Source organism: Arachis ipaensis, chromosome B10 (assembly GCF_000816755.2).
Source record: "Arachis ipaensis cultivar K30076 chromosome B10, Araip1.1, whole genome shotgun sequence".
In the NCBI taxonomy this organism is placed as follows: domain Eukaryota; kingdom Viridiplantae; phylum Streptophyta; class Magnoliopsida; order Fabales; family Fabaceae; genus Arachis; species Arachis ipaensis.
In genome coordinates this window covers 28,010,158-28,036,989 of record NC_029794.2, presented here as the reverse complement: position 1 = coordinate 28,036,989, position 26,832 = coordinate 28,010,158, and the positions used below count along the sequence as shown (strand labels likewise).

The 26,832-nt window shown below is 36.3% G+C and overlaps 1 protein-coding gene and 2 long non-coding RNA genes across 3 annotated transcripts; 2 read left to right on the top strand and 1 right to left on the bottom strand.

Moving 5' to 3' along the window:
• Positions 599 to 10,017, bottom strand: LOC110267958. The gene is made up of 3 exons (XR_002355944.1): positions 9,761 to 10,017; positions 1,679 to 1,686; positions 599 to 610 (listed from the first exon to the last, which is right to left on the bottom strand). It is a non-coding gene; the product is annotated as an uncharacterized LOC110267958 (long non-coding RNA).
• Positions 8,182 to 26,832, top strand: LOC110267959. The gene is made up of 3 exons (XR_002355945.1): positions 8,182 to 8,394; positions 21,438 to 21,442; positions 26,821 to 26,832. It is a non-coding gene; the product is annotated as an uncharacterized LOC110267959 (long non-coding RNA).
• LOC107624203 (transcription elongation factor 1 homolog) lies at positions 25,377 to 26,269 on the top strand. Its single transcript, XM_016326686.2, has 4 exons — positions 25,377 to 25,525; positions 25,610 to 25,680; positions 25,772 to 25,793; positions 25,888 to 26,269. The coding sequence occupies exons 1-4, from the start codon at positions 25,413 to 25,415 to the stop codon at positions 25,946 to 25,948; spliced, it is 267 nt and encodes an 88-aa protein (XP_016182172.1). The 5' UTR covers positions 25,377 to 25,412; the 3' UTR covers positions 25,949 to 26,269.

The window sequence follows — 26,832 nt, the reverse complement described above, 5'->3', positions numbered from 1 at the left end:
TGTTTTTGTCAAAACACAACTCGCTATGCGGTTTGATATTTTTTTTTCTTTTTTTTTTCCTCTTCTTTTTTTTATGCTTGGATCCCATTATAATTCATGTTACGGATTGATGTGTATGGTGCATTTTGCAAAAAATTATTATTTTTTTTATTCAGTAAACCGTATAGACCTTATTTGAAAATTAAATGAATATGACTCTTCTATTTTCTTTTTTCTCCTTTTTCCTGGAAGGGAATTTCGAGGATTTAGTTTAATCAAGGATCAATCATTTATTCTGGGTTCTCTTTTACCTATGTGGAATTTGTGTGGTTCATTGTATTTTCGGATACATGTTTAATAGTATTATCTTTTGTTTGATTGGTTTACATTAAGGTGGCGGTAATGATGTTGAGCGGAAGAAACTTTATAAATTTCAGCGCATGCATTCGTTGAATGTGTCTATAAGATTGTTGTGCGTTGACCCTTCTGTATCTCTTTTACCGATTTTTAGAAACTTATTTTTATCCTTTATCCTGGCGATTTACTTTCCAAAAGACTTGATTCACGCTTAGCTATGGAGTCAGTTTTGAACTCGTTGATTTCGATTCAGCCCTAGTCATCTAGTCGTTGACTTCTAAATGGTGTAGTAACAAGCCAAACAAATAAGATCATGTTTGTTTTTGGCCCAGAATTTTTTTAGTTTGCTTGGGTTGAAAGTTTATTCCTTTCAAAATACTTTCCCTGCTGGAGTTAGCTAGTGCATAAAAACGGTGCTGTGGATTGACAATCTTTCATTCTATTTTTGAAGAATTTGTAGCCAATGTCTTGCCTGACTGTTTGCAAGTTGATTTGAAGTTTTAGTGATGCTCTTTGAGCTTGTGCTTTAGTCTGTTTATTGTTAATTCTACGTGTATGTCAAGTTTCACAGTATTGTGATATTCTGCTATCTTTTGTGTGGTCAACTTCATCCTAATTTTACCTACTAATGTGAGTATGAAATGATGAACAATCTAACAGGTGGAAGGGAGAAGGCGTTTATCTAAGGAAGCTAGAAATGGGTTAGAAATTTTGAAGCATAAAAGGCTTCGGAGACCAAAGTTTGTCTCTTCAAAGTTGAGGGACTTAAGGATGGACAAGGAAGAGGAATTTATGTCAATGTAACTAAGAAAATAGAGTAGTAGGGATTTAAGAGCCAAACCTTTGGTTTGGGCTATTGTTAATGCCCTTAAAATCAATGGTGTTAAACTCATAGATGATGATAGTAACGATTCTTCTCCTAGCCATTCATCAAATATCTTTTGTATATCTATAAATATATTAGAATGTTTTTGTATTCCAATGATAATATAGGAATGCAGTAATTCTTGTACTAAGAACATCTTTGTAATATACACCTGTCATCTGTTGTTATATTGATAGTAAATGTAAATCAGGATAACGCGTACTAGATGATGTCATTTTTTTCACTTAGTTCTGTATTTTGGGCTGCCACTTTCATTTGGTATGTATATACTGTAGTAGCTGAAATTTCTTTTTCTAATGGCAATTTATATAGGTTTTCTCTTAAATTTGGCAAAAATCATTATAGCTCTTTTATACTTATTTAAGTGACATTAACTTCTTTTTGCCAAAAATAGTGGTATTTTGAGAGATTTTATTTTTTAATTTATATAATAATTAAGGAAGTGGAAATAAATACTTTTGGAACTGGGACCATTTTCATAAATATTTTTTCGATGTATCTTCTAATTTGGTATAAAAAGTCATTGGCTCCTTCTCACTGTTTTTGATGACTTAAAGTCAATGCATAATCGTAGACTCCAATGATCTTATTATGCAAAGATTTACAAAGTTGCTAACTTTTCTATGGAGATATTTTCGGTGAAAATTTTTTAACTAACTTTCATAAAATAATTGCATAATGTTTATATTAATAGAAAAAATATTAATTAATAATACAATAATTTGATTTTATAATTTAAAAACAAATAGTTTGTAAAATTCTATTTGTATAATTTAGAAAAGGTATAATAGTAATAAATGAGAATATTATCTTTCTCTTAATAATATAATCATATAAGATGTTATCATTAATTAATTTGAAATTCACGCTCTTTTCGTAAGTATAATATTATTTAAGATTAAAAAAAAATTATCGATTACAATAAAGAATATCAAGATAAAATATTATCCAACACATTAGGAAACAAAATATTAACATAACTTAATATAACTATCTAAAACAAACCAATTATGAGATTTAAACACCTTAAATTAATTTTAAAAGATTGTTCTATTCTCAAAATTCAAAAAAAAAACTTTTAGTTTATTATATTAATTTCCGTAATTAGAGTATATTCATTTAACCATAATGCTTTTAAAATTAGAGAATAAATTATTAATTAATGATATAATAATCTGATTCTTTAGTCTAAGAACAAATAATTAAGTATAATTGTAGTATAACTAGTATAATGTATGTGTAGTATAACTAGTATTACATTAAAACATTTCTTTGGAGATTAAACTAATCAAATCCTAATATTAGAATTCAGTTATTTAAATAAACTCTATAGTATTGAATTCTAGACCTTAGATATTTATACATTAAAATTATTTTTGCAATTACAACTAAGAAAAATAGTCTGACTAGACTGAATGTACAAAAATCACGTGAATTCAGACCATCTTCTTGAGTACGATAGAAAATTAACAATTATAATATGTTTATAGAAAAGAAATAAATGAAAGAATAAGTTAAGGATATATTTGTGTACTTACACAAAATGGTTACTAGTTATAAAAATTAAAGATAAAAAATCTGAGATATTATAAATAGTTATAATATTATATTATTTTAAAACATATTAATAATATATTATAAAATATTTTTATTTAAGTAAAAAGGTTTCTTGAAATAGTTTTTGAATTTATGAAAGGAAAAAAATTGTTGCACTAACTATTAATTCAAGTAGTAGAAGAAAATTAATTTTAATTTATTACTTTTTTGCTTAATGTTATTATTTAGGCTACTTATGATACAATACTATAGTGTTAAAAGAATTTAGATAATACTTTTAATCAGGAACAAGTATAAATTAAAATACTAGCAATTTAATGCAACTTTAATTTAGTATTAATACAGCATGAATTTGATTCGTTTATAGATTTGTATATGAGTCAAGACAGAGTGTTACCCAATTCGATCTTGGTTCGTTAACAATTTAATAATTTAAGGTTAGGATCTTTGGGATGAATTTTGAACTATAATGTGAACTTATTTATTAATGTGAACTTAATGTGGCACTAAAGGAAAATTAAGATATTTTTTATGACATAATATAAAGTCAAAGTAAGAAAAGATTAAAACAAAAGAGTTCTAGACTATGCCATCTCTGTCTTGCTAAGAGTAATTGCATGAAGATCCTTTCAAAAAGATATATACTCCGTATAATCAACTACATTAATCTTTTCTCTCTTTGCAATTAAATCAAATATGAAATTCACGGTCTCTAACATAAGCGCTCACAAAGACAATCGCGACTATTATTCGATTCGCGCTGTCATCGGATCGGATAAGATCCCCACTATAAAAGGATCGGTATCGTTGTAGGATGCGACTAGATCTTCGTTGATCTATGATGGATACCAGTCTAGACAAGACCATTTCAGTGATACTCTAAAGATATATTTGTCTCATCAATAAGATAGAAAATTAAAGAAAAATATGTTTAAAAGAAAAAAATGAAAAAATAACCATTCCACATATTTGTTTTTTGACAAAAAAAATTAATATATATAAAAAATACGAATAAAAATAAAAAATATGAGAGTTTATTAATGGTTATAGTATTAATATCTTTTAAAAAATAATAATAGCTTCACTCTTGGTTTCTAAAATTATGTTTTTTATTTATTGTACATTTTCTACATTATACGTTAATGATATCAATACGTATTCAAAATATAACTATTCAAATAGTAGAGGTAGATAGATTTTTACTTCTCTAATGCATGACTGAAGTTAATTAGAGCTTGTGTCCATTTTTATCATTGTATTAAAAAATTTTGTAAGATTTAATTTAAAAAAAATACTCAAAAGAGTTATTAAAACAAGTCTGTTGAGTTGGAAGAAACCCTAATTTTCTATCTTTTATTTCACTCATTTCTGTATTTCATGCTTCTCTCTTCTTCTCCCTCTACTCACTTTCCACATCTCTCAAAACCCAACTTACTTTACCATCACCGTTTTCATTCACTCTTTTTCGCATTCACGGGGTTCATCTTAATTTGGTTATAGCCGCTATACGCATTAAAAAATGAGAACATCTCAGGCCCAGATGGCACCTGGAACAATTTCAGAGAACAGTGGCTCAGAGAAAACCATGAGGTCACTAAGGCTAGGCGGTGAAATAGCAGTTATGCCCCGGGATCAGAAAGAAGAAGAAGTAAGGGAGCTTTGATAGTTCTTTTCACCGACAGAAAGACCGGACTTTAATCGAAGGAGAAAGAAGGGAGCGATGGAATTGAGGAAGGATCTGTCGGCCGGCCTTTCAACTCGATCCCGCAACAAAAGGTAAACTAGAATTTAAATTTCAGATCTTTGATTTGATTACAAAATCGTACATTGGATTAACCTAATTATTTTGTAAGACATATTTATAAAAAGAAAATACTAGATTGAATTTAAATTTAAATATGATTATCAAATGAAAAAATAAAATATCTTAGTTATTTATTATGATATCTTTACAAAAAATTGGATTTAATTTGAATATTAGTTGGAAAATTATAATATCTTTCTGATTTATTAGGATATTTTTATAAATAAAAATAAATTTTTTCATTATCTTTATTAGTTATCTCTATTAATAACAGTGTTTACATGAAGTTTAAACCTAACACTCTTTTTCCAATCACCGTAGATCAGAGGAGCAGAGAATATGAGTAAGGTAATCAAGCTTGTTTTTGTTAAATGAAACTTCAGATTATTAGTCTTTTGTAAACTCTATTTAGTAGTTTTTTTAGTTTAATATAAATACTGAAATTTATTTGGCTTGAGCAGTACACACTAGATGGCTCTGTAACTTTTAAGGGAGAATCGAACATGGGCTTCTCCGCCTTGGATAAGAAGATAATCTATTTTTGGGTTACAATACCCGAAGATGCATTACTTTCTTGGCATACTCTATTTAACATGTCTTTAGTTATCTTTTGTGATGTTTATATTTGCTGTGTTGTTACCTTATTATACAAGTAACACGTCTTATTTTATGGCATCTTGTAGCTTGGAAAGGGTGTTGCCGAGGCACTGTCGACGATGATTTGCGAAGCTGTTGTGCAAGGGATAGCAGCAGTTCTCCCAGAGATTGTGAAAATGGTTGGTTCCTCACCAAAAAGTGGGAGTGGCGGTGTAAAGGTTTTGAATACTGCTCCAGTTGTTACACTGCCATCAGACACTTTGAAACGCATAAAGCTTTCGAATACTGCTCCAGTTGTTACTCCGCCGTCGGACCCTTTGAAAGAAATACTTGATTCCAATCCCTTAATGTGTTTGGGTGACAAGGGAAGAAAGAGTACTTGGAGGTACAAGGGAAGAAAGCGTGGATTACCGATCTCCGTAGTTAAGGTTTTATATTTTTATTTTTAAATAACAACTATTAAATACTACTAAGATAGCATTTGATCAAAATAATACACAATAGATGATGTTATAGTTCACAAAGTACAGCATCATTTAACCATTGGATTTGCCACTGTTTCAATTTAGGGGTGAAGAACTTTTTAGTATTCTCACATATTATAATATTAATGTTAAGTCATAAAATACAATATGTTCCTCAACTTCTCTCTTTTTCACTAGATATGAGGTCTGAGCTTCACTGTTGAGGGCTTTAGGCTAGTGAGTACCAGTTTCTTTTTTTGGTCATCATATTGTGCCTGTTAGTGACATTGGAAGGTTAATTAGAATCTTAATTAATACTAGGGAGCTAAATTTCAATTGCTGATATGAGAATTTGATTTGTTGATGTCGTGGAAAGCTGATCAATTAAGAGGATATTATGGACAAATAAGTCACAGTGCCTAAAATAATTATCATATTTTTTGGAGTTGTAGAAAGAATTACAATTTGCGGAGAAACTTCTTCCAGGCGTCCATGGCTTTACTACAACAACTACAATCCAAAAATAGACGGGGATGACATGCCACGTATGAGTACTTAACTTTTTGGATAACGTTCGTAGATGAAAAATTTTTTATTTTTAATACGCAAAAAAATATCTGGCTTATTTTGTGTGTATACTTTGAGTAAATAATTAACGTTATAATATTGTGCTTTTCCATCCTCGGTTATGAAATAGACATATTCACAAATCTATATCTTGTATACTAATGTGTAGGGACATAGTCCAACTTTTTAAAATAGAAGGAAGATTAAACAAATGACATGTAAAGATGCTTAGTAATTAAGTTGATAAAAAAAAAAATCATATTTTATACAAATGCAACTTTAGTATTTATATTATCGATGTAAGTGTGGATTTAGTTAGTAACTTATAAATATTTTTACTACTATTTAAAACACTTGCCATGTTTTTGTTAGATCTGAAAACGATAAAATCCAACTTATAAAATATTTATATTATTTTTATAATTGCATTTTTTTCGAACTTTGTGTTGATCAAAATGAATGAGTACTGAACTTTTTTTGTTGTCATTATTTTTATAGTGTTTGGACCTTTTATTTCGGCCAACTAAAGAGATGAAATTTTTTGATAAAGAATTGGCCATTGCTGCTTACATCTTTGGAAACAATTTGGATTCAGAGTAAGTAAAATTAACTTATTTCTCATTTTATTGCTAATTTGTCATATAATTTTTTTTATAACCTTTTCTACAACTATAGTATAATATTCTGATTTTATGATTTTAGGGAAGTGCTTGTTCCAAACGATCATTGTAATGGCACACGTAAGACTCTTCTGACCATAATGCCTGGCAAGCCAATAATTGGTGATGTAAGAATTAGTTTTGCATTATTTATTTATTATTCTTGTAAAATTATCAAATTTGGATTGGTGCAGAATAACCATGATTGTTTGTACTCATAGGTCCTTACCTTAGTTTGTTCGATGCTCACCAAAGGGCATTTTGGGCCAAAAGAAAACAAATATGGCAACCAATGGTTTCTGCCACCGATATTTTCTGTAAGTTTATTGACAGTTCAAAATTTAGTCTTCAAAATTAATATATTTTCCCAGATAGACTAGAAACATAATAAGATTCCTCACTTAGCTCAATATTCATTGTAGCAAATTGTTTTAAACCCAAAACAGAACTGTGTCAGCACAATGAAATACATCAAGGATAACTTATTTTGAGACCTTGCCAGTTTACACCAGGTTCGTTAATTTTATTGAACTTTCAATTAATTCGTATAATAATATTTTATGGCTGTTTTTAGTTAAGGTTATTTTCTGACTATTGTAGATTTTTGTGCCAGTTTACCTCAATAGCCATTGGTTTCTTATATTGGTTAATTTACTTCACGAGACCGTGAGATATCTGGACTCTTTCAAAAAGTGTACATTGATGACAGAGCGTAAGAGTGTCATTAACAATGTGTTAAATTACCTTGAGAATTTTTTATTCGACAAGAACTTCGGTGAAACACTTTCCTTTAGAAACATTCAATTTTCTAAGTATAAATTCAATGAGCCAGCTGTCCTGCAACAATCTGTCAAATCGTAAGTTTAAATATACCATTTTTCAAAGTGTAACAGCATGAAATGAGTGAAGCAAAATTTGCATACCTTTTTAAAAAGGAAAAGTATGGGGAACCAAGTGTCTAATCAGCCAAAAAGTGAACAACTCAATTAATTATAATTATTAATAATTAATTTAAAAATTTTTAAACTCAAAATTTAAAAAATTTAAAACAGATTAAGTAAACCTAATTAAAGCCTATAAAACCTTCCTCTTCTCTCCCACATTAACCTACCCACTTTCAACAACCACACACACAAACCCCTCTCTCTCTCCTCATTAGCGTCAGTGCGGTCAATTCCTATCGTCGGAAAAATCCAACTCATCGCATCTTCACTGTGAAAAATTGGAATTCCAGCTTTTCTCTAACTTTCTCTACATTTGGTATGTATGCCTTAGAGATCTCATACAGCAACAGGTACTCACAGAATCTTAAAGGAGGGTAACGTTGTTCTTACGTGATGTGGTGGGGCTTCCAAATGATAGAATAAGTGTGGAAATTTGTTGTGGGATCAAACGAAAGATAGAACTGTTGCTCTCTCCTTACCTTGACTGAACACATTCGTATGGAGAATGTATGGCTCACCACTCACGTTCCCTAGAAACTCAAAATCTATTTCATCATGTGTTGCTCCAGAGGCGTAGATCGTAGCGTAGAAAAGGACCAGAGGCGTAGATTCCATCACATCCAATCGGTCTCTGCCTTGCACTTGGTTCAGCTTTAGAAATTGTTTAAGGAAGGAGTGGTGGAGCACGAGTTGTTCTTGAACAATTACAGAAATATAAAAAAAATTATTTAATATAAAAAAACATCCTAATACTTAACAAAAGAAATATCCAGTTATATTTTATATCTATAGAATTTAAAAAAAATTATGAAATTCTTAAAGAAATAGAGATATTCACATTTGCAATACAAAAAATTTGAAAAATGTATAAAAGAACATCCATTTAGTATGAAAAAGAAACATTCTAATTCTTAAGAGAAGAAAAATCTATGTATATTAACTTATTTTTATTAAGATGAACTTCGAAGTCCAACCCATTAAAAAGTTGGCAGAAATTTGGCTGAACCCCTCTTGGTTCCCTAGCAGAGCACTTTTAAAAAAGGTTGAGTACGTGTTGTCCTATATCAGCTTATAGCTTCCACCCATCAATGTGCAGAAGTCTCCCTAGAGTTGTATGGAGGAAAATTTAAGATGAGAACTTACATGTCGTTATCCAAGACTTGTAAATATACCTCATAAGTTTTACCCGCTGGAACAGTTATCTCTTTGTAGTCATCATTTTTGCTGAAAATGAAAAACTTGAAAATTAACATCAAAATAGAGGAAATCATACATGAGTGCAATCTTTAATATTTACCTTGCATCCAAAGCATCGGCAACTTCTGCTGAGATGAAGAAAGGTGCATTTTGCTATGGCTCTCTTAAGTATCTCACTAACTCACTCTATTACTAGAGTAACTAAACCGATATCAGCTACTATTGACTGCCTTAATGCCATAGTTTAATAGTATAACATCTAATGCAACAAATTCAGCTTGCAAGCCCAGGAACGATGCAATAAGATAGTATCATCCTATTCCCTAATATATTACTCAGACAAAAAAAATATATGCATTTATCATTTGTTGCTCCAATAATCTCTTTTTCTCAGGAAGAGAATACAGGTTCTAAATTGTCTTTTCCTTTAAGACAGATTGATACTGTCGAGACATCAACCATGGAAGGTATATTACAGTTAAAATAAATTTTCCATGCATTTCGTAAATTAAACAGAATTTTAGCATGCATTTTAGCATGAATAAGAACCAACAAGAGACCCTTTTGAATTTTAGCATGAATAAGAATCAACAATAATTTAACTATATAAATCAAAACTATTGAATCCTTATGCACATTTCACCCGAGTGTAACGATGACAAGTTATGATAAATATCTAAAAATTTAATTATAAAATATTTATATCAACATCAAAGCATTACTATTTGAAATCCAAGAATTTAACTAACATCTTAAACTATACTCTCATGAGTATATACAAGTACATGCTACTGCATCCCATTGAACTTCGAATAATGTCCTTGTTGTACAACATGTTCTCCACAGCACAAACAAATTTGAGAGAAATAAAAAGGACTTCAGCGAATCATAATGTGATTTCAAATAGTTTAAAACTTACCAAAACAATAAGTTTCAACAATGCAATTATTCATCTCTTATTATTTATACCTGTAATAGCCACTGATGACTTCCATACAGTGGGATCGGAGTCTCATTGCCGTTAATCAATTCTGAATCACCTAGCCCAAATGCTTGTTGCACAGATGCATTTACTTCTGTATTTGACATTGCTAATGTCTCTTGAGAAACCACAGGGTCCTTGGGAAGCTCCTATAAAAAAAGTAATACATGGAGTCAAAATTGCTATCAAGTATAACTACAATATAAAGGTTACCAGTTTATTTTAATTCAAGTAACCACCAATGCAATATTGTATCTTACTGACCTCTTCGATACCAAAGCTAGCTTGCGAGCCACTACTAGTCTTATCACCCAAATCGTCACCGTCATTCCTCACAGGACATTTATCCTTTACATGACCAGCATTGTTGCATTTAGTGCACCTCCGTTTATCCCTCTCCTTTTTCCCCTTGGGTGCTCCTTTTGTCTTGACCACTGAAGGGTCACCAACAAAGTTTGGCATGGGAGAATCTCTTGTTTGTCTTTTCAAACCAGATTTTTTTCTAGTGTTTGGGTCCAACGACAGACTTCATTCATAGTGTCATGGAAAGAAGGGCCATCTTGAGCTCCTAAGAATACCATCCACGTAGCTGCCACTGGCAATGCACCATAGCGCATTAAAAATTCTCTTTCTCTATCTTGCGTAGTGCCTCCAGCAGAACGTTCATCCAGATACTTCTTGGCATCCTTCGACCATTTTTTCAAAAGAAGACTATCTGGCAACTTCTATAAACCTACCCTTTTCATTGCACAAAACATGTGGCTGCAAAGAATGCCTTCACTACTCCACCGACTACATTCACAGTCCATATGCTCAGTATGCGATCATAAAGTACGTCACCAAAATCGTCACCGTCATTCCTCACAGGACATTTATTCTTTACATGACCAGCACTGTTGTATTTAGTGCACCTCTGTTTACCCCTCTCCTTTTTCCCCTTGGGTGCTCCTTTTGTCTTGACCACTGAAGGGTCACCAACAAAGTTTGGCATGGGAGAATCTCTTGTTTGTCTTTTCAAGCCAGATTTTTTTTCTAGTGTTTGGGTCCAACGACAGACTTCATTCATAGTGTCATGGAAAGAAAGACCATCTTGAGCTCCTAAGAATACCATCCACGTAGCTACCACTAGCAATGCACCATAGCGCATTAAAAATTCTCTTTCTCTGTCTTGCGTAGTGCCTCCAGCAGAACGTTCATCCAGATACTTCTAGGCATGCTTCGACCATTTTTTCAAAAGAAGACTATCTGACAACTTCTGTAAACCTACCCTTTTCATTGCACAAAACATGTGGCTGCAAAGAATGCCTTCACTACCCCACCGACTACATTCACAGTCCATATGCTCCGTATGCGATCATAAAGTACGTCACCAAAATCGTCACCGTCATTCCTCACAGGACATTTATTCTTTACATGACCAGCACTGTTGTATTTAGTGCACCTCCGTTTACCCCTCTCCTTTTTCCCCTTGGGTGCTCCTTTTGTCTTGACCACTGAAGGGTCACCAACAAAGTTTGGCATGGGAGAATCTCTTGTTTGTCTTTTCAAGCCAGATTTTTTTTCTAGTGTTTGGGTCCAACGACAGACTTCATTCATAGTGTCATGGAAAGAAGGACCATCTTGAGCTCCTAAGAATACCATCCACGTAGCTGCCACTAGCAATGCACCATAGCGCATTAAAAATTCTCTTTCTCTGTCTTGCGTAGTGCCTCCAGCAGAACGTTCTTCCAGATACTTCTTGGAATGCTTCGACCATTTTTTCAAAAGAAGACTATCTGGCAACTTCTGTAAACCTACCCTTTTCATTGCACAAAACATGTGGCTGCAAAGAATGCCTTCACTACTCCACCGACTACATTCACAGTCCATATGCTCCGTATGCGATCATAAAGTACGTCACCAAAATCGTCACCGTCATTCCTCATAGGACATTTATTCTTTACATGACCAGCACTGTTGTATTTAGTGCACCTCCGTTTACCCCTCTCCTTTTTCCCCTTGGGTGCTCCTTTTGTCTTGACCCCTGAAGGGTCACCAACAAAGTTTGGCATGGGAGAATCTCTTGTTTGTCTTTTCAAGACAGATTTTTTTCTGGTGTTTGGGTCCAACGACAGACTTCATTCATAGTGTCATGGAAAGAAGGACCATCTTGAGCTCCTAAGAATACCATCCACGTAGCTGCCACTGGCAATGCACCATAGCGCATTAAAAATTCTCTTTCTCTGTCTTGCGTAGTGCCTCCAGCAGAACGTTCATCCAGATACTTCTTGGCATGCTTCGACCATTTTTTCAAAAGAAGACTATCTGGCAACTTCTGTAAACCTACCCTTTCCATTGCACAAAACATGTGGCTGTAAAGAATGACTTCACTACTCCACCGACTACATTCACAGTCCATATGCTCAGTATGCGATCATAAAGTACGTCACCAAAATCGTCACCGTCATTCCTCACAGGACATTTATTCTTTACATGACCAGCACTGTTGTATTTAGTGCACCTCCGTTTACCCCTCTCCTTTTTCCCCTTGGGTGCTCCTTTTGTCTTGACCACTGAAGGGTCACCAACAAAGTTTGGCATGGGAGAATCTCTTGTTTGTCTTTTTAAGCCAGATTTTTTTATAGTGTTTGGGTCCAACGACAGACTTCATTCATAGTGTCATGGAAAGAAGGACCATCTTGAGCTCCTAAGAATACCATCCACGAAGCTGCCACTGGCAATGCTCCATAGCGCATTAAAAATTCTCTTTCTCTGTCTTGCGTAGTGCCTCCAGCAGAACGTTCATCCAGATACTTCTTGGCATGCTTTGACCATTTTTTCAAAAGAAGACTATCTGGCAACTTCTGTAAACCTACCCTTTTCATTGCACAAAACATGTGGCTGCAAAGAATGCCTTCACTACTTCACCGACTACATTCACAGTCCATATGCTCAGTATGCGATCATAAAGTACGTCACCAAAATCGTCACCGTCATTCCTCACAGGACATTTATTCTTTACATGACTAGCACTGTTGTATTTAGTGCACCTCCGTTTACCCCTCTCCTTTTTCCCGTTGGGTGCTCCTTTTGTCTTTATCCACTGAAGGGTCACCAACAAAGTTTGGCATGGGAGAATCTCTTGTTTGTCTTTTCAAACCAGATTTTTTTCTAGTGTTTGGGTCCAACGACACACTTCATTCATAATGTCATGGAAAGAAGGACCATCTTGAGCTCCTAAGAATACCATCCACGTAGCTGCCACTGGCAATGCACCATAGCGCATTAAAAATTCTCTTTCTTTGTCTTGCGTAGTGCCTCCAGCAGAACGTTCATCCAGATACTTCTTGGCATCCTTCGACCATTTTTTCAAAAGAAGACTATCTGGCAACTTCTGTAAACCTACCCTTTTCATTGCACAAAACATGTGGCTGCAAAGAATGCCTTCACTACTCCACCGACTACATTCACAGTCCATATGCTCAGTATGCGATCATAAAGTACGTCACCAAAATCATCACCGTCATTCCTCACAGGACATTTATTCTTTACATGACCAGCACTGTTGTATTTAGTGCACCTCCGTTTACCCCTCTCCTTTTTCCCCTTGGGTGCTCCTTTTGTCTTGACCACTGAAGGGTCACCAACAAAGTTTGGCATGGGAGAATCTCTTGTTTGTCTTTTCAAGCCAGATTTTTTTCTAGTGTTTGGGTCCAACGACAGACTTCATTCATAGTGTCATGGAAAGAAGGACCATCTTGAGCTCCTAAGAATACCATCCACGTAGCTGCCACTGGCAATGCACCATAGCGCATTAAAAATTCTCTTTCTCTGTCTTGCGTAGTGCCTCCAGTAGAACGTTCATCCAGATACTTCTAGGCATGCTTCGACCATTTTTTCAAAAGAAGACTATCTGACAACTTCTGTAAACCTACCCTTTTCATTGCACAAAACATGTGGCTGCAAAGAATGCCTTCACTACCCCACCGACTACATTCACAGTCCATATGCTCAGTATGCGATCATAAAGTACGTCACCAAAATCGTCACCGTCATTCCTCACAGGACATTTATTCTTTACATGACCAGCACTGTTGTATTTAGTGCACCTCCGTTTACCCCACTCCTTTTTCCCCTTGGGTGCTCCTTTTGTCTTGACCACTGAAGGGTCACCAACAAAGTTTGGCATGGGAGAATCTCTTGTTTGTCTTTTCAAGCCAGATTTTTTTTCTAGTGTTTGGGTCCAACGACAGACTTCATTCATAGTGTCATGGAAAGAAGGACCATCTTGAGCTCCTAAGAATACCATCCAGGTAGCTGCCACTAGCAATGCACCATAGCGCATTAAAAATTCTCTTTCTCTGTCTTGCGTAGTGCCTCCAGCAGAACGTTCATCCAGATACTTCTTGGAATGTTTCGACCATTTTTTCAAAAGAAGACTATCTGGCAACTTCTGTAAACCTACCCTTTTCATTGCACAAAACATGTGGCTGCAAAGAATGCCTTCACTACTCCACCGACTACATTCACAGTCCATATGCTCCGTATGCGATCATAAAGTACGTCACCAAAATCGTCACCGTCATTCTTCATAGGACATTTATTCTTTACATGACCAGCACTGTTGTATTTAGTGCACCTCCGTTTACCCCTCTCCTTTTTCCCCTTGGGTGCTCCTTTTGTCTTGACCCCTGAAGGGTCACCAACAAAGTTTGGCATGGGAGAATCTCTTGTTTGTCTTTTCAAGCCAGATTTTTTTCTGGTGTTTGGGTCCAACGACAGACTTCATTCATAGTGTCATGGAAAGAAGGACCAACTTGAGCTCCTAAGAATACCATCCACGTAGCTGCCACTGGCAATGCACCATAGCGCATTAAAAATTCTCTTTCTCTGTCTTGCGTAGTGCCTCCAGCAGAACGTTCATCCAGATACTTCTTGGCATCCTTCGACCATTTTTTCAAAAGAAGACTATCTGACAACTTCTGTAAACCTACCCTTTTCATTGCACAAAACATGTGGCTGCAAAGAATGCCTTCGCTACTCCACCGACTACATTCACAGTCCATATGCTCAGTATGCGATCATAAAGTACGTCACCAAAATCGTCACCGTCATTCCTCACAGGACATTTATTCTTTACATGACCAGCACTGTTGTATTTAGTGCACCTCCGTTTATCCGTCTCCTTTTTCCCCTTGGGTGCTCCTTTTGTCTTGACCACTGAAGGGTCACCAACAAAGTTTGGCATGGGAGAATCTCTTATTTGTCTTTTTAAGCCAGATTTTTTTTCTAGTGTTTGGGTCCAACGACAGACTTCATTCATAGTGTCATGGAAAGAAGGACCATCTTGAGCTCCTAAGAATACCATCCATGTAGCTGCCACTGGGAATGCACCAAAGCGCATTAAAAATTCTCTTTCTCTGTCTTGCGTAGTGCCTCCAGCAGAACGTTCATCCAGATACTTCTTGGCATGCTTCGACCATTTTTTCAAAAGAAGACCATCTGGCAATTTCTGTAAACCTACCCTTTTCATTGCACAAAACTTGTGGCTGCAAAGAATGCCTTCACTACTCCACCGACTACATTCACAGTCCATATGCTCAGTATGCGATCATAAAGTACGTCACCAAAATCGTCACCGCCATTCCTCACAGGACATTTATTCTTTACATGACCAGCACTGTTGTATTTAGTGCACCTCCGTTTACCCGTCTCCTTTTTCCCCTTGGGTGCTCCTTTTGTCTTGACCACTGAAGGGTCACCAACAAAGTTTGGCATGGGAGAATCTCTTGTTTGTCTTTTCAAGCCAGATTTTTTTTCTAGTGTTTGGGTCCAACGACAGACTTCATTCATAGTGTCATGGAAAGAAGGACCATCTTGAGCTCCTAAGAATACCATCCACGTAGCTGCCACTGGCAATGCACCAGAGCGCATTAAAAATTCTCTTTCTCTGTCTTGCGTAGTGCCTCCAGCAGAATGTTCATCCAGATACTTCTTGGCATCTTTCGACCATTTTTTCAAAAGAAGACTATCTGGCAACTTCTGTAAACCTACCCTTTTCATTACACAAAACATGTGGCTGCAAAGAATGCTTTCAATACTCCACCGACTACATTCACAGTCCATATGCTCAGTATGCGATCATAAAGTACGTCAGCAAAATCGTCACCGTCATTCCTCACAGGACATTTATTCTTTACATGACCAGCACTGTTGTATTTAGTGCACCTCCGTTTACCCCTCTCCTTTTTCCCCTTGGGTCCTCCTTTTGTCTTTATCCACTGAAGGGTCACCAACAAAGTTTGGCATGGGAGAATCTCTTGTTTGTCTTTTCAAACCGGATTTTTTTCTAATGTTTGGGTCCAACGACACACTTCATTCATAATGTCATGGAAAGAAGGACCATCTTGAGCTCCTAAGAATACCATCCACGTAGCTGCCACTGGCAATGCACCATAGCGCATTAAAAATTCTCTTTCTTTGTCTTGCGTAGTGCTTCCAGCAGAACGTTCATCCAGATACTTCTTGGCATCCTTCGACCATTTTTTCGAAAGAAGACTATCTGGAAACTTCTGTAAACCTACCCTTTTCATTGCACAAAACATGTGGCTGCAAACAATGCCTTCACTACTCCACCGACTACATTCACAGTCCATATGCTCAGTATGCGATCATAAAGTACGTCACCAAAATCATCACCGTCATTCCTCACAGGACATTTATTCTTTACATGACCAGCACTGTTGTATTTAGTGCACCTCCGTTTACCCCTCTCCTTTTTCCCCTTGGGTGCTCCTTTTGTCTTGACCACTGAAGGGTCACCAACAAAGTTTGGCATGGGAGAATCTCTTGTTTGTCTTTTTAAGCCAGATTTTTTTTATAGTGTTTGGGTCCAACGACAGACTTCATTCATAGTGTCACGGAAAGAAGGACCATCTTGAACTCCTAAGAATACCATCCACGTAGCTGCCACTGGCAATGCACCATAGCGCATTAAAAATTCTCTTTCTCTGTCTTGCGTAGTGCCTCCAGCAGAACGTTCATCCAGATACTTCTTGGCATGCTTCGACCATTTTTTCAAAAGAAGACTATCTGGCAACTTCTGTAAACCTACCCTTTTCATTGCACAAAATATGTGGTTGCAAAAAATGCCTTCACTACTCCACCGACTACATTCACAGTCCATATGCTCAGTATGCGATCATAAAGTACGTCACCAAAATCGTCACCGTCATTCCTCACAGGACATTTATACTTTACATGACCAGCACTGTTGTATTTAGTGCACCTCCGTTTACCCCTCTCCTTTTTCCCCTTGGGTGCTCCTTTTGTCTTGAGCACTGAAGGGTCACCAACAAAGTTTGGCATGGGAGAATCTCTTGTTTGTCTTTTCAAACCAGATTTTTTTCTAGTGTTTGGGTCCAACGACAGACTTCATTCATAGTTTCATGGAAAGAAGGACCATCTTGAGCTCCTAAGAATACCATCCACGTAGCTGCCACTGGCAATGCACCATAGCGCATTAAAAATTCTCTTTCTCTGTGTTGCGTAGTTTCTCCAGCAGAACGTTCATCCAGATACTTCTTGGCATCCTTCGACCATTTTTTCCAAAGAAGACTATCTGACAACTTCTGTAAACCTACCCTTTTCATTGCACAAAACATGTGGCTGCAAAGAATGCCTTCGCTACTCCACCGACTACATTCACAGTCCATATGCTCAGTATGCGATCATAAAGTACGTCACCAAAATCGTCACCGTCATTCCTCACAGGACATTTATTCTTTACATGACCAGCACTGTTGTATTTAGTGCACCTCCGTTTACCCCTCTCCTTTTTCCCCTTGGGTGCTCCTTTTGTCTTGACCACTGAAGGGTCACCAACAAAGTTTGGCATGGGAGAATCTCTTGTTTGTCTTTTTAAGCCAGATTTTTTTCCTAGTGTTTGGGTCCAACGACAGACTTCATTCATAGTGTCATGGAAAGAAGGACCATCTTGAGCTCCTAAGAATACCATCCACGTAGCTGCCACTGGCAATGCACCATAGCGCATTAAAAATTCTCTTTCTTTGTCTTGCGTAGTGCCTCCAGCAGAACGTTCATCCAGATACTTCTTGGCATGCTTCGACCATTTTTTCAAAAGAAGACTATCTGACAACTTCTGTAAACCTACCCTTTTCATTGCACAAAACATGTGGCTGCAAAGAATGCCTTCACTACTCCACCGACTACATTCACAGTCCATATGCTCAGTATGCGATCATAAAGTACGTCACCAAAATCGTCACCGTCATTCCTCACAGGACATTTATTCTTTACATGACCAGCACTGTTGTATTTGGTGCACCTCCGTTTACCCCTCTCCTTTTTCCCCTTGGGTGCTCCTTTTGTCTTGACCACTGAAGGGTCACCAACAAAGTTTGGCATGGGAGAATCTCTTGTTTGTCTTTTCAAGCCAGAGTGTTTGGGTCCAACGACAGACTTCATTCATAGTTTCATGGAAAGAAGGACCATCTTGAGCTCCTAAGAATACCATCCACGTAGCTGCCACTGGCAATGCACCATAGCGCATTAAAAATTCTCTTTCTTTGTCTTGCGTAGTGCTTCCAGCAGAACGTTCATCCAGATACTTCTTGGCATCCTTCGACCATTTTTTCAAAAGAAGACTATCTGACAACTTCTGTAAACCTACCCTTTTCATTGCACAAAACATGTGGCTGCAAAGAATGCCTTCGCTACTCCACCGACTACATTCACAGTCCATATGCTCAGTATGCGATCATAAAGTACGTCACCAAAATCGTCACCGTCATTCCTCACAGGACATTTATTCTTTACATGACCAGCACTGTTGTATTTAGTGCACCTCCGTTTACCCTTCTCCTTTTTCCCTTTGGGTGCTCCTTTTGTCTTGACCACTGAAGGGTCACCAACAAAGTTTGGCATGGGAGAATCTCTTGTTTGTCTTTTTAAGCCAGATTTTTTTTTTAGTGTTTGGGTCCAACGACAGACTTCATTCATAGTGTCATGGAAAGAAGGACCATCTTGAGCTCCTAAGAATACCATCCACGTAGCTGCCACTGGAAATGCACCATAGCACATTAAAAATTCTCTTTCTCTGTCTTGCGTAGTGCCTCCAGCAGAACGTTCATCCAGATACTTCTTGGCATGCTTCGACCATTTTTTCAAAAGAAGACTATCTGGCAACTTCTGTAAACCTACCCTTTTCATTGCACAAAAGATGTGGCTGCAAAGAATGCCTTCACTACTCCACCGACTACATTCACAGTCCATATGCTCAGTATGCGATCATAAAGTACGTCACCAAAATCGTCACCATCATTCCTCACAGGACATTTATTCTTTACATGACCAGCACTGTTGTATTTAGTGCACCTCCGTTTACCCCTCTCCTTTTTCCCCTTGGGTGCTCCTTTTGTCTTGACCACTGAAGGGTCACCAACAAAGTTTGGCATGGGAGAATCTCTTGTTTGTCTTTTCAAGCCAGATTTTTTTCTAGTGTTTGGGTCCAACGACAGACTTCATTCATAGTTTCATGGAAAGAAGGACCATCTTGAGCTCCTAAGAATATCATCCACGTAGCTGCCACTGGCAATGCACCATAGCGCATTAAAAATTCTCTTTCTCTGTCTTGCGTAGTGCCTCCAGCAGAACGTTCATCCAGATACTTCTTGGCATCCTTCGACCATTTTTTCAAAAGAAGACTATCTGACAACTTCTGTAAACCTACCCTTTTCATTGCACAAAACATGTGGCTGCAAAGAATGCCTTCGCTACTCCACCGACTACATTCACAGTCCATATGCTTAGTATGCGATCATAAAGTACGTCACCAAAATCGTCACCGTCATTCCTCACAGGACATTTATTCTTTACATGACCAGCACTGTTGTATTTAGTGCACCTCCGTTTACCCCTCTCCTTTTTCCCCTTGGGTGCTCCTTTTGTCTTGACCACTGAAGGGTCACCAACAAAGTTTGGCATGGGAGAATCTCTTGTTTGTCTTTTCAAGCCAGATATTTTTCTAGTGTTTGTGTCCAACGACAGACTTCATTCATAGTGTCATGGAAAGAAGGACCATCTTGAGCTCCTAAGAATACCATCCACGTAGCTGCCACTGGCAATGCACCATAGCGCATTAAAAATTCTCTTTCTGTGTCTTGCGTAGTGCCTCCAGCAGAACGTTCATCCAGATACTTCTTGGCATCCTTCGACCATTTTTTCAAAAGAAGACTATTTGACAACTTCTGTAAACCTACCCTTTTCATTGCACAAAAAATGTGGCTGCAAAGAATGCCTTCGCTACTCCACCGACTACATTCACAGTCCATATGCTCCGTATGCGATCATAAAGTACGTCACCAAAATCGTCACCATCATTCCTCACAGGACATTTATTCTTTACATGACCAGCACTGTTGTATTTAGTGCACCTCCGTTTACCCCTCTCCTTTTTCCCCTTGGGTGCTCCTTTTGTCTTGACCACTGAAGGGTCACCAACAAAGTTTGGCATGGGAGAATCTCTTGTTTATCTTTTGAAGCCAGATTTTTTTTCTAGTGTTTGGGTCCAACGACAGACTTCATTCATAGTGTCATGGAAAGAAGGACCATCTTGAGCTCCTAAGAATACCATCCACGTAGCTGCCACTGGCAATGCTCCATAGCGCATTAAAAATTCTCTTTCTCTGTCATAATATGTTGCCTCCTGCCACACTCCTTAACTTTTAACACAACAGTGGTTGATATGTTTTCCTCATTTATTACATCTAATGCAACCACTCCTTGAATCTCCTTTTTTTCTTCTCCAAGAATCTCCCTTGTGTAAAAATTGGTAGCAGAAAGCTCCAATGTTTCTAGCTCAGTAGTTAGAATGGGCTCCCCATACAGTGTCTTAAATTAAGAAACTAATTCATTGTTTCTATAGTCTCTAAGAGCATGTTCAAGATTTTTGACTAACTCTAGAAGACTTTGGCGAATGCAAATAAACCTCTTGATGAAGTTTATCGCCTCACACCTTGATGTTGTTATAAATTCAGCACATAATTTATCCCTCAAGTAAGCGCTTGCCCAACTTTTCCTCTTCTCATATTCATTTAGAACCCATTCATTTTTCTCCAACCCATATTTTTTTTATCATATTCTCCCAATATTCTTCAAATTCATCCGGATGCCATGGAGCATACAAACATCTTCTGAAGTCTTTGGAAAAATTTTTGTTTTTTATGTTTGCCGTTACATTCTTCTGAATGTGCCAACCACATAATCGGTGAGTTACATCTGGGAAGATTTCTCAAATTGCTGCCTTCATTGCTTCATCACCGTCTCTGACCACAACACTAGGAGACTTGTTCAGCATGACTTTTAGAAAGTTTTGCAACAACCACGTATATGTTGCTGTTCGTTTATCCTCTACCAAGGCAAAGCCAAATATAAATGTTTGGCAGTGATGGTTACAACCTGAGAAGATTACCAACAGCCTTCTGTACTTATTCTTCCGGTAGGTTGTATCGAATGCAAGCACATCTCCAAAGCACTGATAATCGGACCTGTAAATGCTGTCTTCCCAAAATAAATTTGCCAGCCGACCTTCATCAGTAGCACTGTACCTTGCCATGGCCATCGGGTCGACATTGGCTTTTCTAAGTTGATAGCTAATCGTCGCATTGGAATCCCCACCAATGAGCTTTGCATGACGAGTTCTTTGAAAGTGATTATCTAGGTCCTTCTTTGTGAACCTGACATTGGCATAACCACCGGCTTAGCCTACCATTAATCCCATTATTTTAGAGGTTGGAAGACCATGAACATGCATGGTATTCGCCTGAGCTTTTTGTGCCTCAGTCAACCCTCGGTGGTTTGGAATTAGGTGTACCAAGCATTGTGGGACAAGATCGTGATTGTGCTTCTCGACTAATTTTTTAACCCTCCAAGTCGAAGTTTTGGTGTCAAAATACACCACAAGCATGGCTTCACAAACAGTGCGAGTCAGCGCTCTATGCTCTCTCTTCCTACTCGAACTAGATATGTATTTCTCGGCTCTCTTTCCTTCCTTGCTGCAAAAAAACCTCCTTCTACGCTGTGTTCCATCTTTTCCACGTGATGTATCACCCTTGCGAACTCCAAACCCGAGACACCTCGCATAACGTATATACAAGTTATAAGCTGCATCCGATGTTTCAAAGGTCTAGTTTATAATATCATCGGCCGTCACAGACCCACACTTACTACTGCTGCCACCGCAATCACAAGTGCAGTTAACATTTTCTTCCACACCAGTCATCATGCAATCTTCTACATTGTCTTGTGAACTAAGTGGTTCCGAGTCAACATTCATTGCACCCTAATAAGATGAAACAAAGGGCAATAAATAACAGTTTTCTATTAAAAGCTATTAGTATTAATTAATTAAAACCTTTGAAAGTGACTGACTATTACTCGTTGTGATAATTCTTTGCTCTGATCCATTAGATGAAATAAAGAATAATCAGAAAATGAAGTAGCAAAAATACTTGGTCCTATCAAATGCAAAAAATATGCAAGCTAAGCTAGTGAATGAAGGGTGATGCTTAAAAAATGTATTTAACTGAAATTTGTCTTTTTAAAATAATCAAACAAACCTACTTAAAATATATATCTTCTTTATTAAGAACAAGTTACGGGGCATTGGCAAGTTGCTCGTGTGATTGTTTTAACACAAACAAATTTAATCTTCTATGTCAAATCGAATATCTCTCAAGATATATATGTTTAGTAATTTTGAATTCATTATAAAAATATCTTCTCACTTCTAAACACTAAACTCTAGATCAATCAAGACTTAGCTTTCACTCTGTTCGTTACATTCATGTTCAACAATTCAACCTTAGCTTCTTTTATTTATTTATGTATAGTATTGTATGTATCCACTACTATCCAAAAAGGCAGAAGGGGAAGGAAATTGCATCTTTAATTTATTTAGTGCTAAGTGGCCTTAGTAGTTGAAAAGAGAAGGGTACATCTCTTGGTGGATTTCAAAAGAAGAAAGCATAACCTTTGATTATTTAATTTTATTTATAGATACAACTCAAAATAATTGCTGTTTCTTTCTTGTATAAAGGTTGGGACTTAAAAGTGGAGTTATTGTGAATCACTCTCTCTGTATATGTTTTTCATGGTAGAATGGAACCAAAAGCAAAGTTAAATGAGAGCGTAGGGTTAGAAAGACAGTTGCATAGATAGAAATAAATTGGTTTGTACTTGTAGTGACTAGTGAATAATAATGATAAGTACATATGGATAGAGAGCCAAAGCAAAAAAGATTCCCATTATGTTAAGTCTTAGACCATGGACCATATCTTGAGTTGATATTTGAAATTTTCTTGTACTAATAATGGCTAAGAAGATAAACAGAAATATATATTTTTTCATAATTTATTATTAAAAATTCACAAATAATCAACAACAAAATATAGTAAAAAAGTATAAATAAAAAATTCCAGCATAAGCAAAGCAGTCAAAATCAACCATAAACATCTCAAAATTAGAAAAATTTCAGCTATCCAGCACAATACAATGAAGCATGCACTATAACACCATCAACAATTCAGAATCAGAAAATCAGCAACCACAAACACCAATCCAAAATCAGAATAAATCAGCATAAACAACACGAGATAGAATTGTGGCAATGTTTTTATTTTGAATCAATAACAGCAAAATAATTCACCAAAATAACAAGTACAATAGATTGGATTGAAAATCAGCAACCAGAATCACCAATCCAAAATCAGAATAAATTAGCATAAACAACACAAGATAGAATTGTGGCAATGTTTTTATTTTGAATCAATAACAGCAAAACAATTCACCAAAATAACAAGTACAACAAATTGGATTTAAAAATAATCTCAGTAGAATTAATAAATTAAACAATTGAATTTATAACTCATCAACACATAAATCAAATAAAAATTCAAAAATTAATATCTCAAAACTCAGAATCATCAATAATACATATGTATATTCATAATAAATTTCAGATTTCAGATGAACAGAGTCAGAGAGAGTTAGTCTGAGACTTGAGACCTGAGGGTTGAGAATTTGAAAATTTTGGCCGGAGATAAATTGCGACCGCGAGAAACCACACGGAAAAGAGAAGCAACGACGGCAAGACACAGTGTGGAGAAGAGATGCAGAAACGACGAGGACCGGAGAAGCAGAAACGACGCTGGGGAGAAAAGGAGAAGCAGCGATGACCCATGACGAAGGGCGGAGAAGCGGTGCCGCCAACCCACAGCGAGGAGCAGAGAAGTGGTGACGACGACCCACGGCGAGGACTGGCAAGAGACAAAGAGGGCGACAGAGAGAGAAGGGAGAGAAGGGTTTGGCGATGACAACGATGCGGGGCTGTGGGGGTTGCGGTGGCCACGTGTTCGGTAGCTGTGGGTGGTTAGGATTTTTTTTCTTTCAATTTCAATTTCTTCAGTTTCAGAGAGGAGGGGACGAGGGAGAGGGAGTGGGAGTGGGGTGGGCTGTGGGTCTTGGGTAGCCATTTATGGTTTTTTGTTTTTTTTTAAAACTATGAAACGACGCAGTTTTGGAGGATACAATGAACCGAAAAATCTTTAAAAAACTGGCCAGTTCTAACGGTTCATTGGTTAATCGTTGGTTTGACCAATTTTTAGACTAGTATTTTGTTGAACAGTTTATGAGTCTAACCGAACCAGTTTGATAAAAAAATGGGTTTTATTCTGGTTAGTTAAAAAATTAAAAAAAATCGATTCATTAAAACGTGCAATAATATGACGACACCTAAGCGTCTTTACAAAAAGACGATTTATGCATCTTTATCGAAGCATCCCCCAAAAGTATAAGGTGTGCCAGCCACCTCATGTAGGCTACAAGCAACTTACCGAAGACATAATAGTATTAGAAGAATTTCAAGTGTAGCAAGTACTTGGTGTACTTATCTGGTTGCCTTGGTCCATTTTCTACCCATTCCACTTCTCCCTTCTCCTTCCTTCCATTCATTCATTCAATTTCTCAAATCACATTTCACATCCACGCTCTCTTTCTCTCATCGCCTGCAAGAGCTTGTTTTGTCTTCCACTTCTGTATGCTATCTATTCCCTTAGATTCGGATCATTGATTCAATATGTGCATTCTAGGATTCATTGAATTAACAAGTTTCAATTTTCAACCTTTTTGGTTTAATAATGTGCTTTTTGGAGGGGAAATAAAAAAGATCTTGAATTTTGGTGGTTAGATAATAATAAAATTATGAAAGAATAAAAAAAATAAAAAATAGTATTGTTGTCATAGACTAAAGTGAAAAAGTGGTTTAATAGATAGTTTGAATAATGTTGTAAAAAAATTCAAATTTTTGAGAGATTGATTGAAGTTTCTAGCTTTGATTTTGTGTAAAAATCAGGATTTGAGCAATGGAAAAGAGAAAATCATCAGCAAAGCCACCTCTAAAGAAGCGAATGGATAAGCTTGACACTGTCTTTAGCTGCCCTTTCTACAATCACGGTAGCAGTGTCGAATGCCGAACGTAAGCGATTTCGTTTAGCGTTTGTAGAGGATTCCATGCTTTGTATTTCCTTGGAGGATTAATTGTTGGGATTCTTTTGAACAGTGATATGAAGAACTTGATAGGAGAAGCTTCTTGCAGGATTTGCCAAGAGAGCTTTAGCACTACTGTCACAGGTTTGTTTCTGAAAACATCGAAGTTTTAACCGATCATCTGAACTCATTTTAAATCTGCTAATGATCTTAGAATGTTTGTTGTCTTTTGCAGCTTTATCTGAACCAATCGACATGTAAGTTAAATATTTCTATAGAAAATTTCTTCGCTTTGTCTTACAAACATAACCACTTGATTGACTCAAGAAGCTATTCATTTGAACAATGCAGATACAGTGAATGGATTGATGAATGTGAATGGGTGAACAACCCTGAAGATGATGGTGCTTAGTAGCGGATGGAAAATTCTGTATTTGTGTCAGCTCCTACTGGTGCAACTACCTATATTACTCTTTAGTCTTTAATAGAGTTTGTAAAACTACATGTACGCTAAAAACAATGAGAATAATTGCTATTGCAATCTGTGTTTGTCTCGTGTCAATTTTCAATGCGCAAATAGCTAATTATGTTTTCCATTAAGGAAAGACAAGGTCTTACATGTTATGATTGTTTAATAAAACCTACTTCTGAAAGTGTCTCATTACGGACGAGGTTTTTAGTATTATCATTGTCTTTTGAATGAAATTGGTTATATAAATTAAACGATATTATTGTATCCTATAATGCTTATGTCTAAAATATCTTCTATCTCATACAAAAATTTTTTAGGTTTCTTTTTGTCCATGATTACTGATCTATCATCATAACCAAATGTTTTACAATCTCTCAGTTCACATCACGTCTAAATTACCTAACACGAAATTCTACCATTATTTTGATAATAACGCCATTACACAATAAATATATATTATCATCTCGAATGTTCATTCTTTACCATTCGATCTTCTATTTCATTCAACATAACTAATTTAACTAGAATGGAATAATATTTAATGATAATCAGGTACCTCTCTTATCTATCAACTTTAGTTTTCACTTTTTTTGTTTTAAACCTTTTTTTCACACATGGACTTTTAAATAACAAATTTATAAAACCTAAAATGTTTCATAATAAAAGCCAGAGCAAATTGGCGAAAATTGCCAGAGAGATTTTCATGAAATAACTTACGTACCAATAAAAATACAAAAATACAGTACATAATTTAGTGTTATTCATTATTTTAAGCGCACAAATATGATATATGTTAAAAGAAAAAGAGAAAGACTAATAATAAG

Bases quoted from the DNA above. Each gene is read 5' to 3' on its own strand.
- LOC107624203 (XM_016326686.2), top strand. From the start codon at position 25,413: ATGGAAAAGAGAAAATCATCAGCAAAGCCACCTCTAAAGAAGCGAATG. The intron at 25,681-25,771 runs GTTTGTTTCTGA...TGTCTTTTGCAG, and splicing joins CTTTAGCACTACTGTCACAG to CTTTATCTGAACCAATCGAC. The intron at 25,794-25,887 runs GTAAGTTAAATA...TGAACAATGCAG, and splicing joins TTATCTGAACCAATCGACAT to ATACAGTGAATGGATTGATG.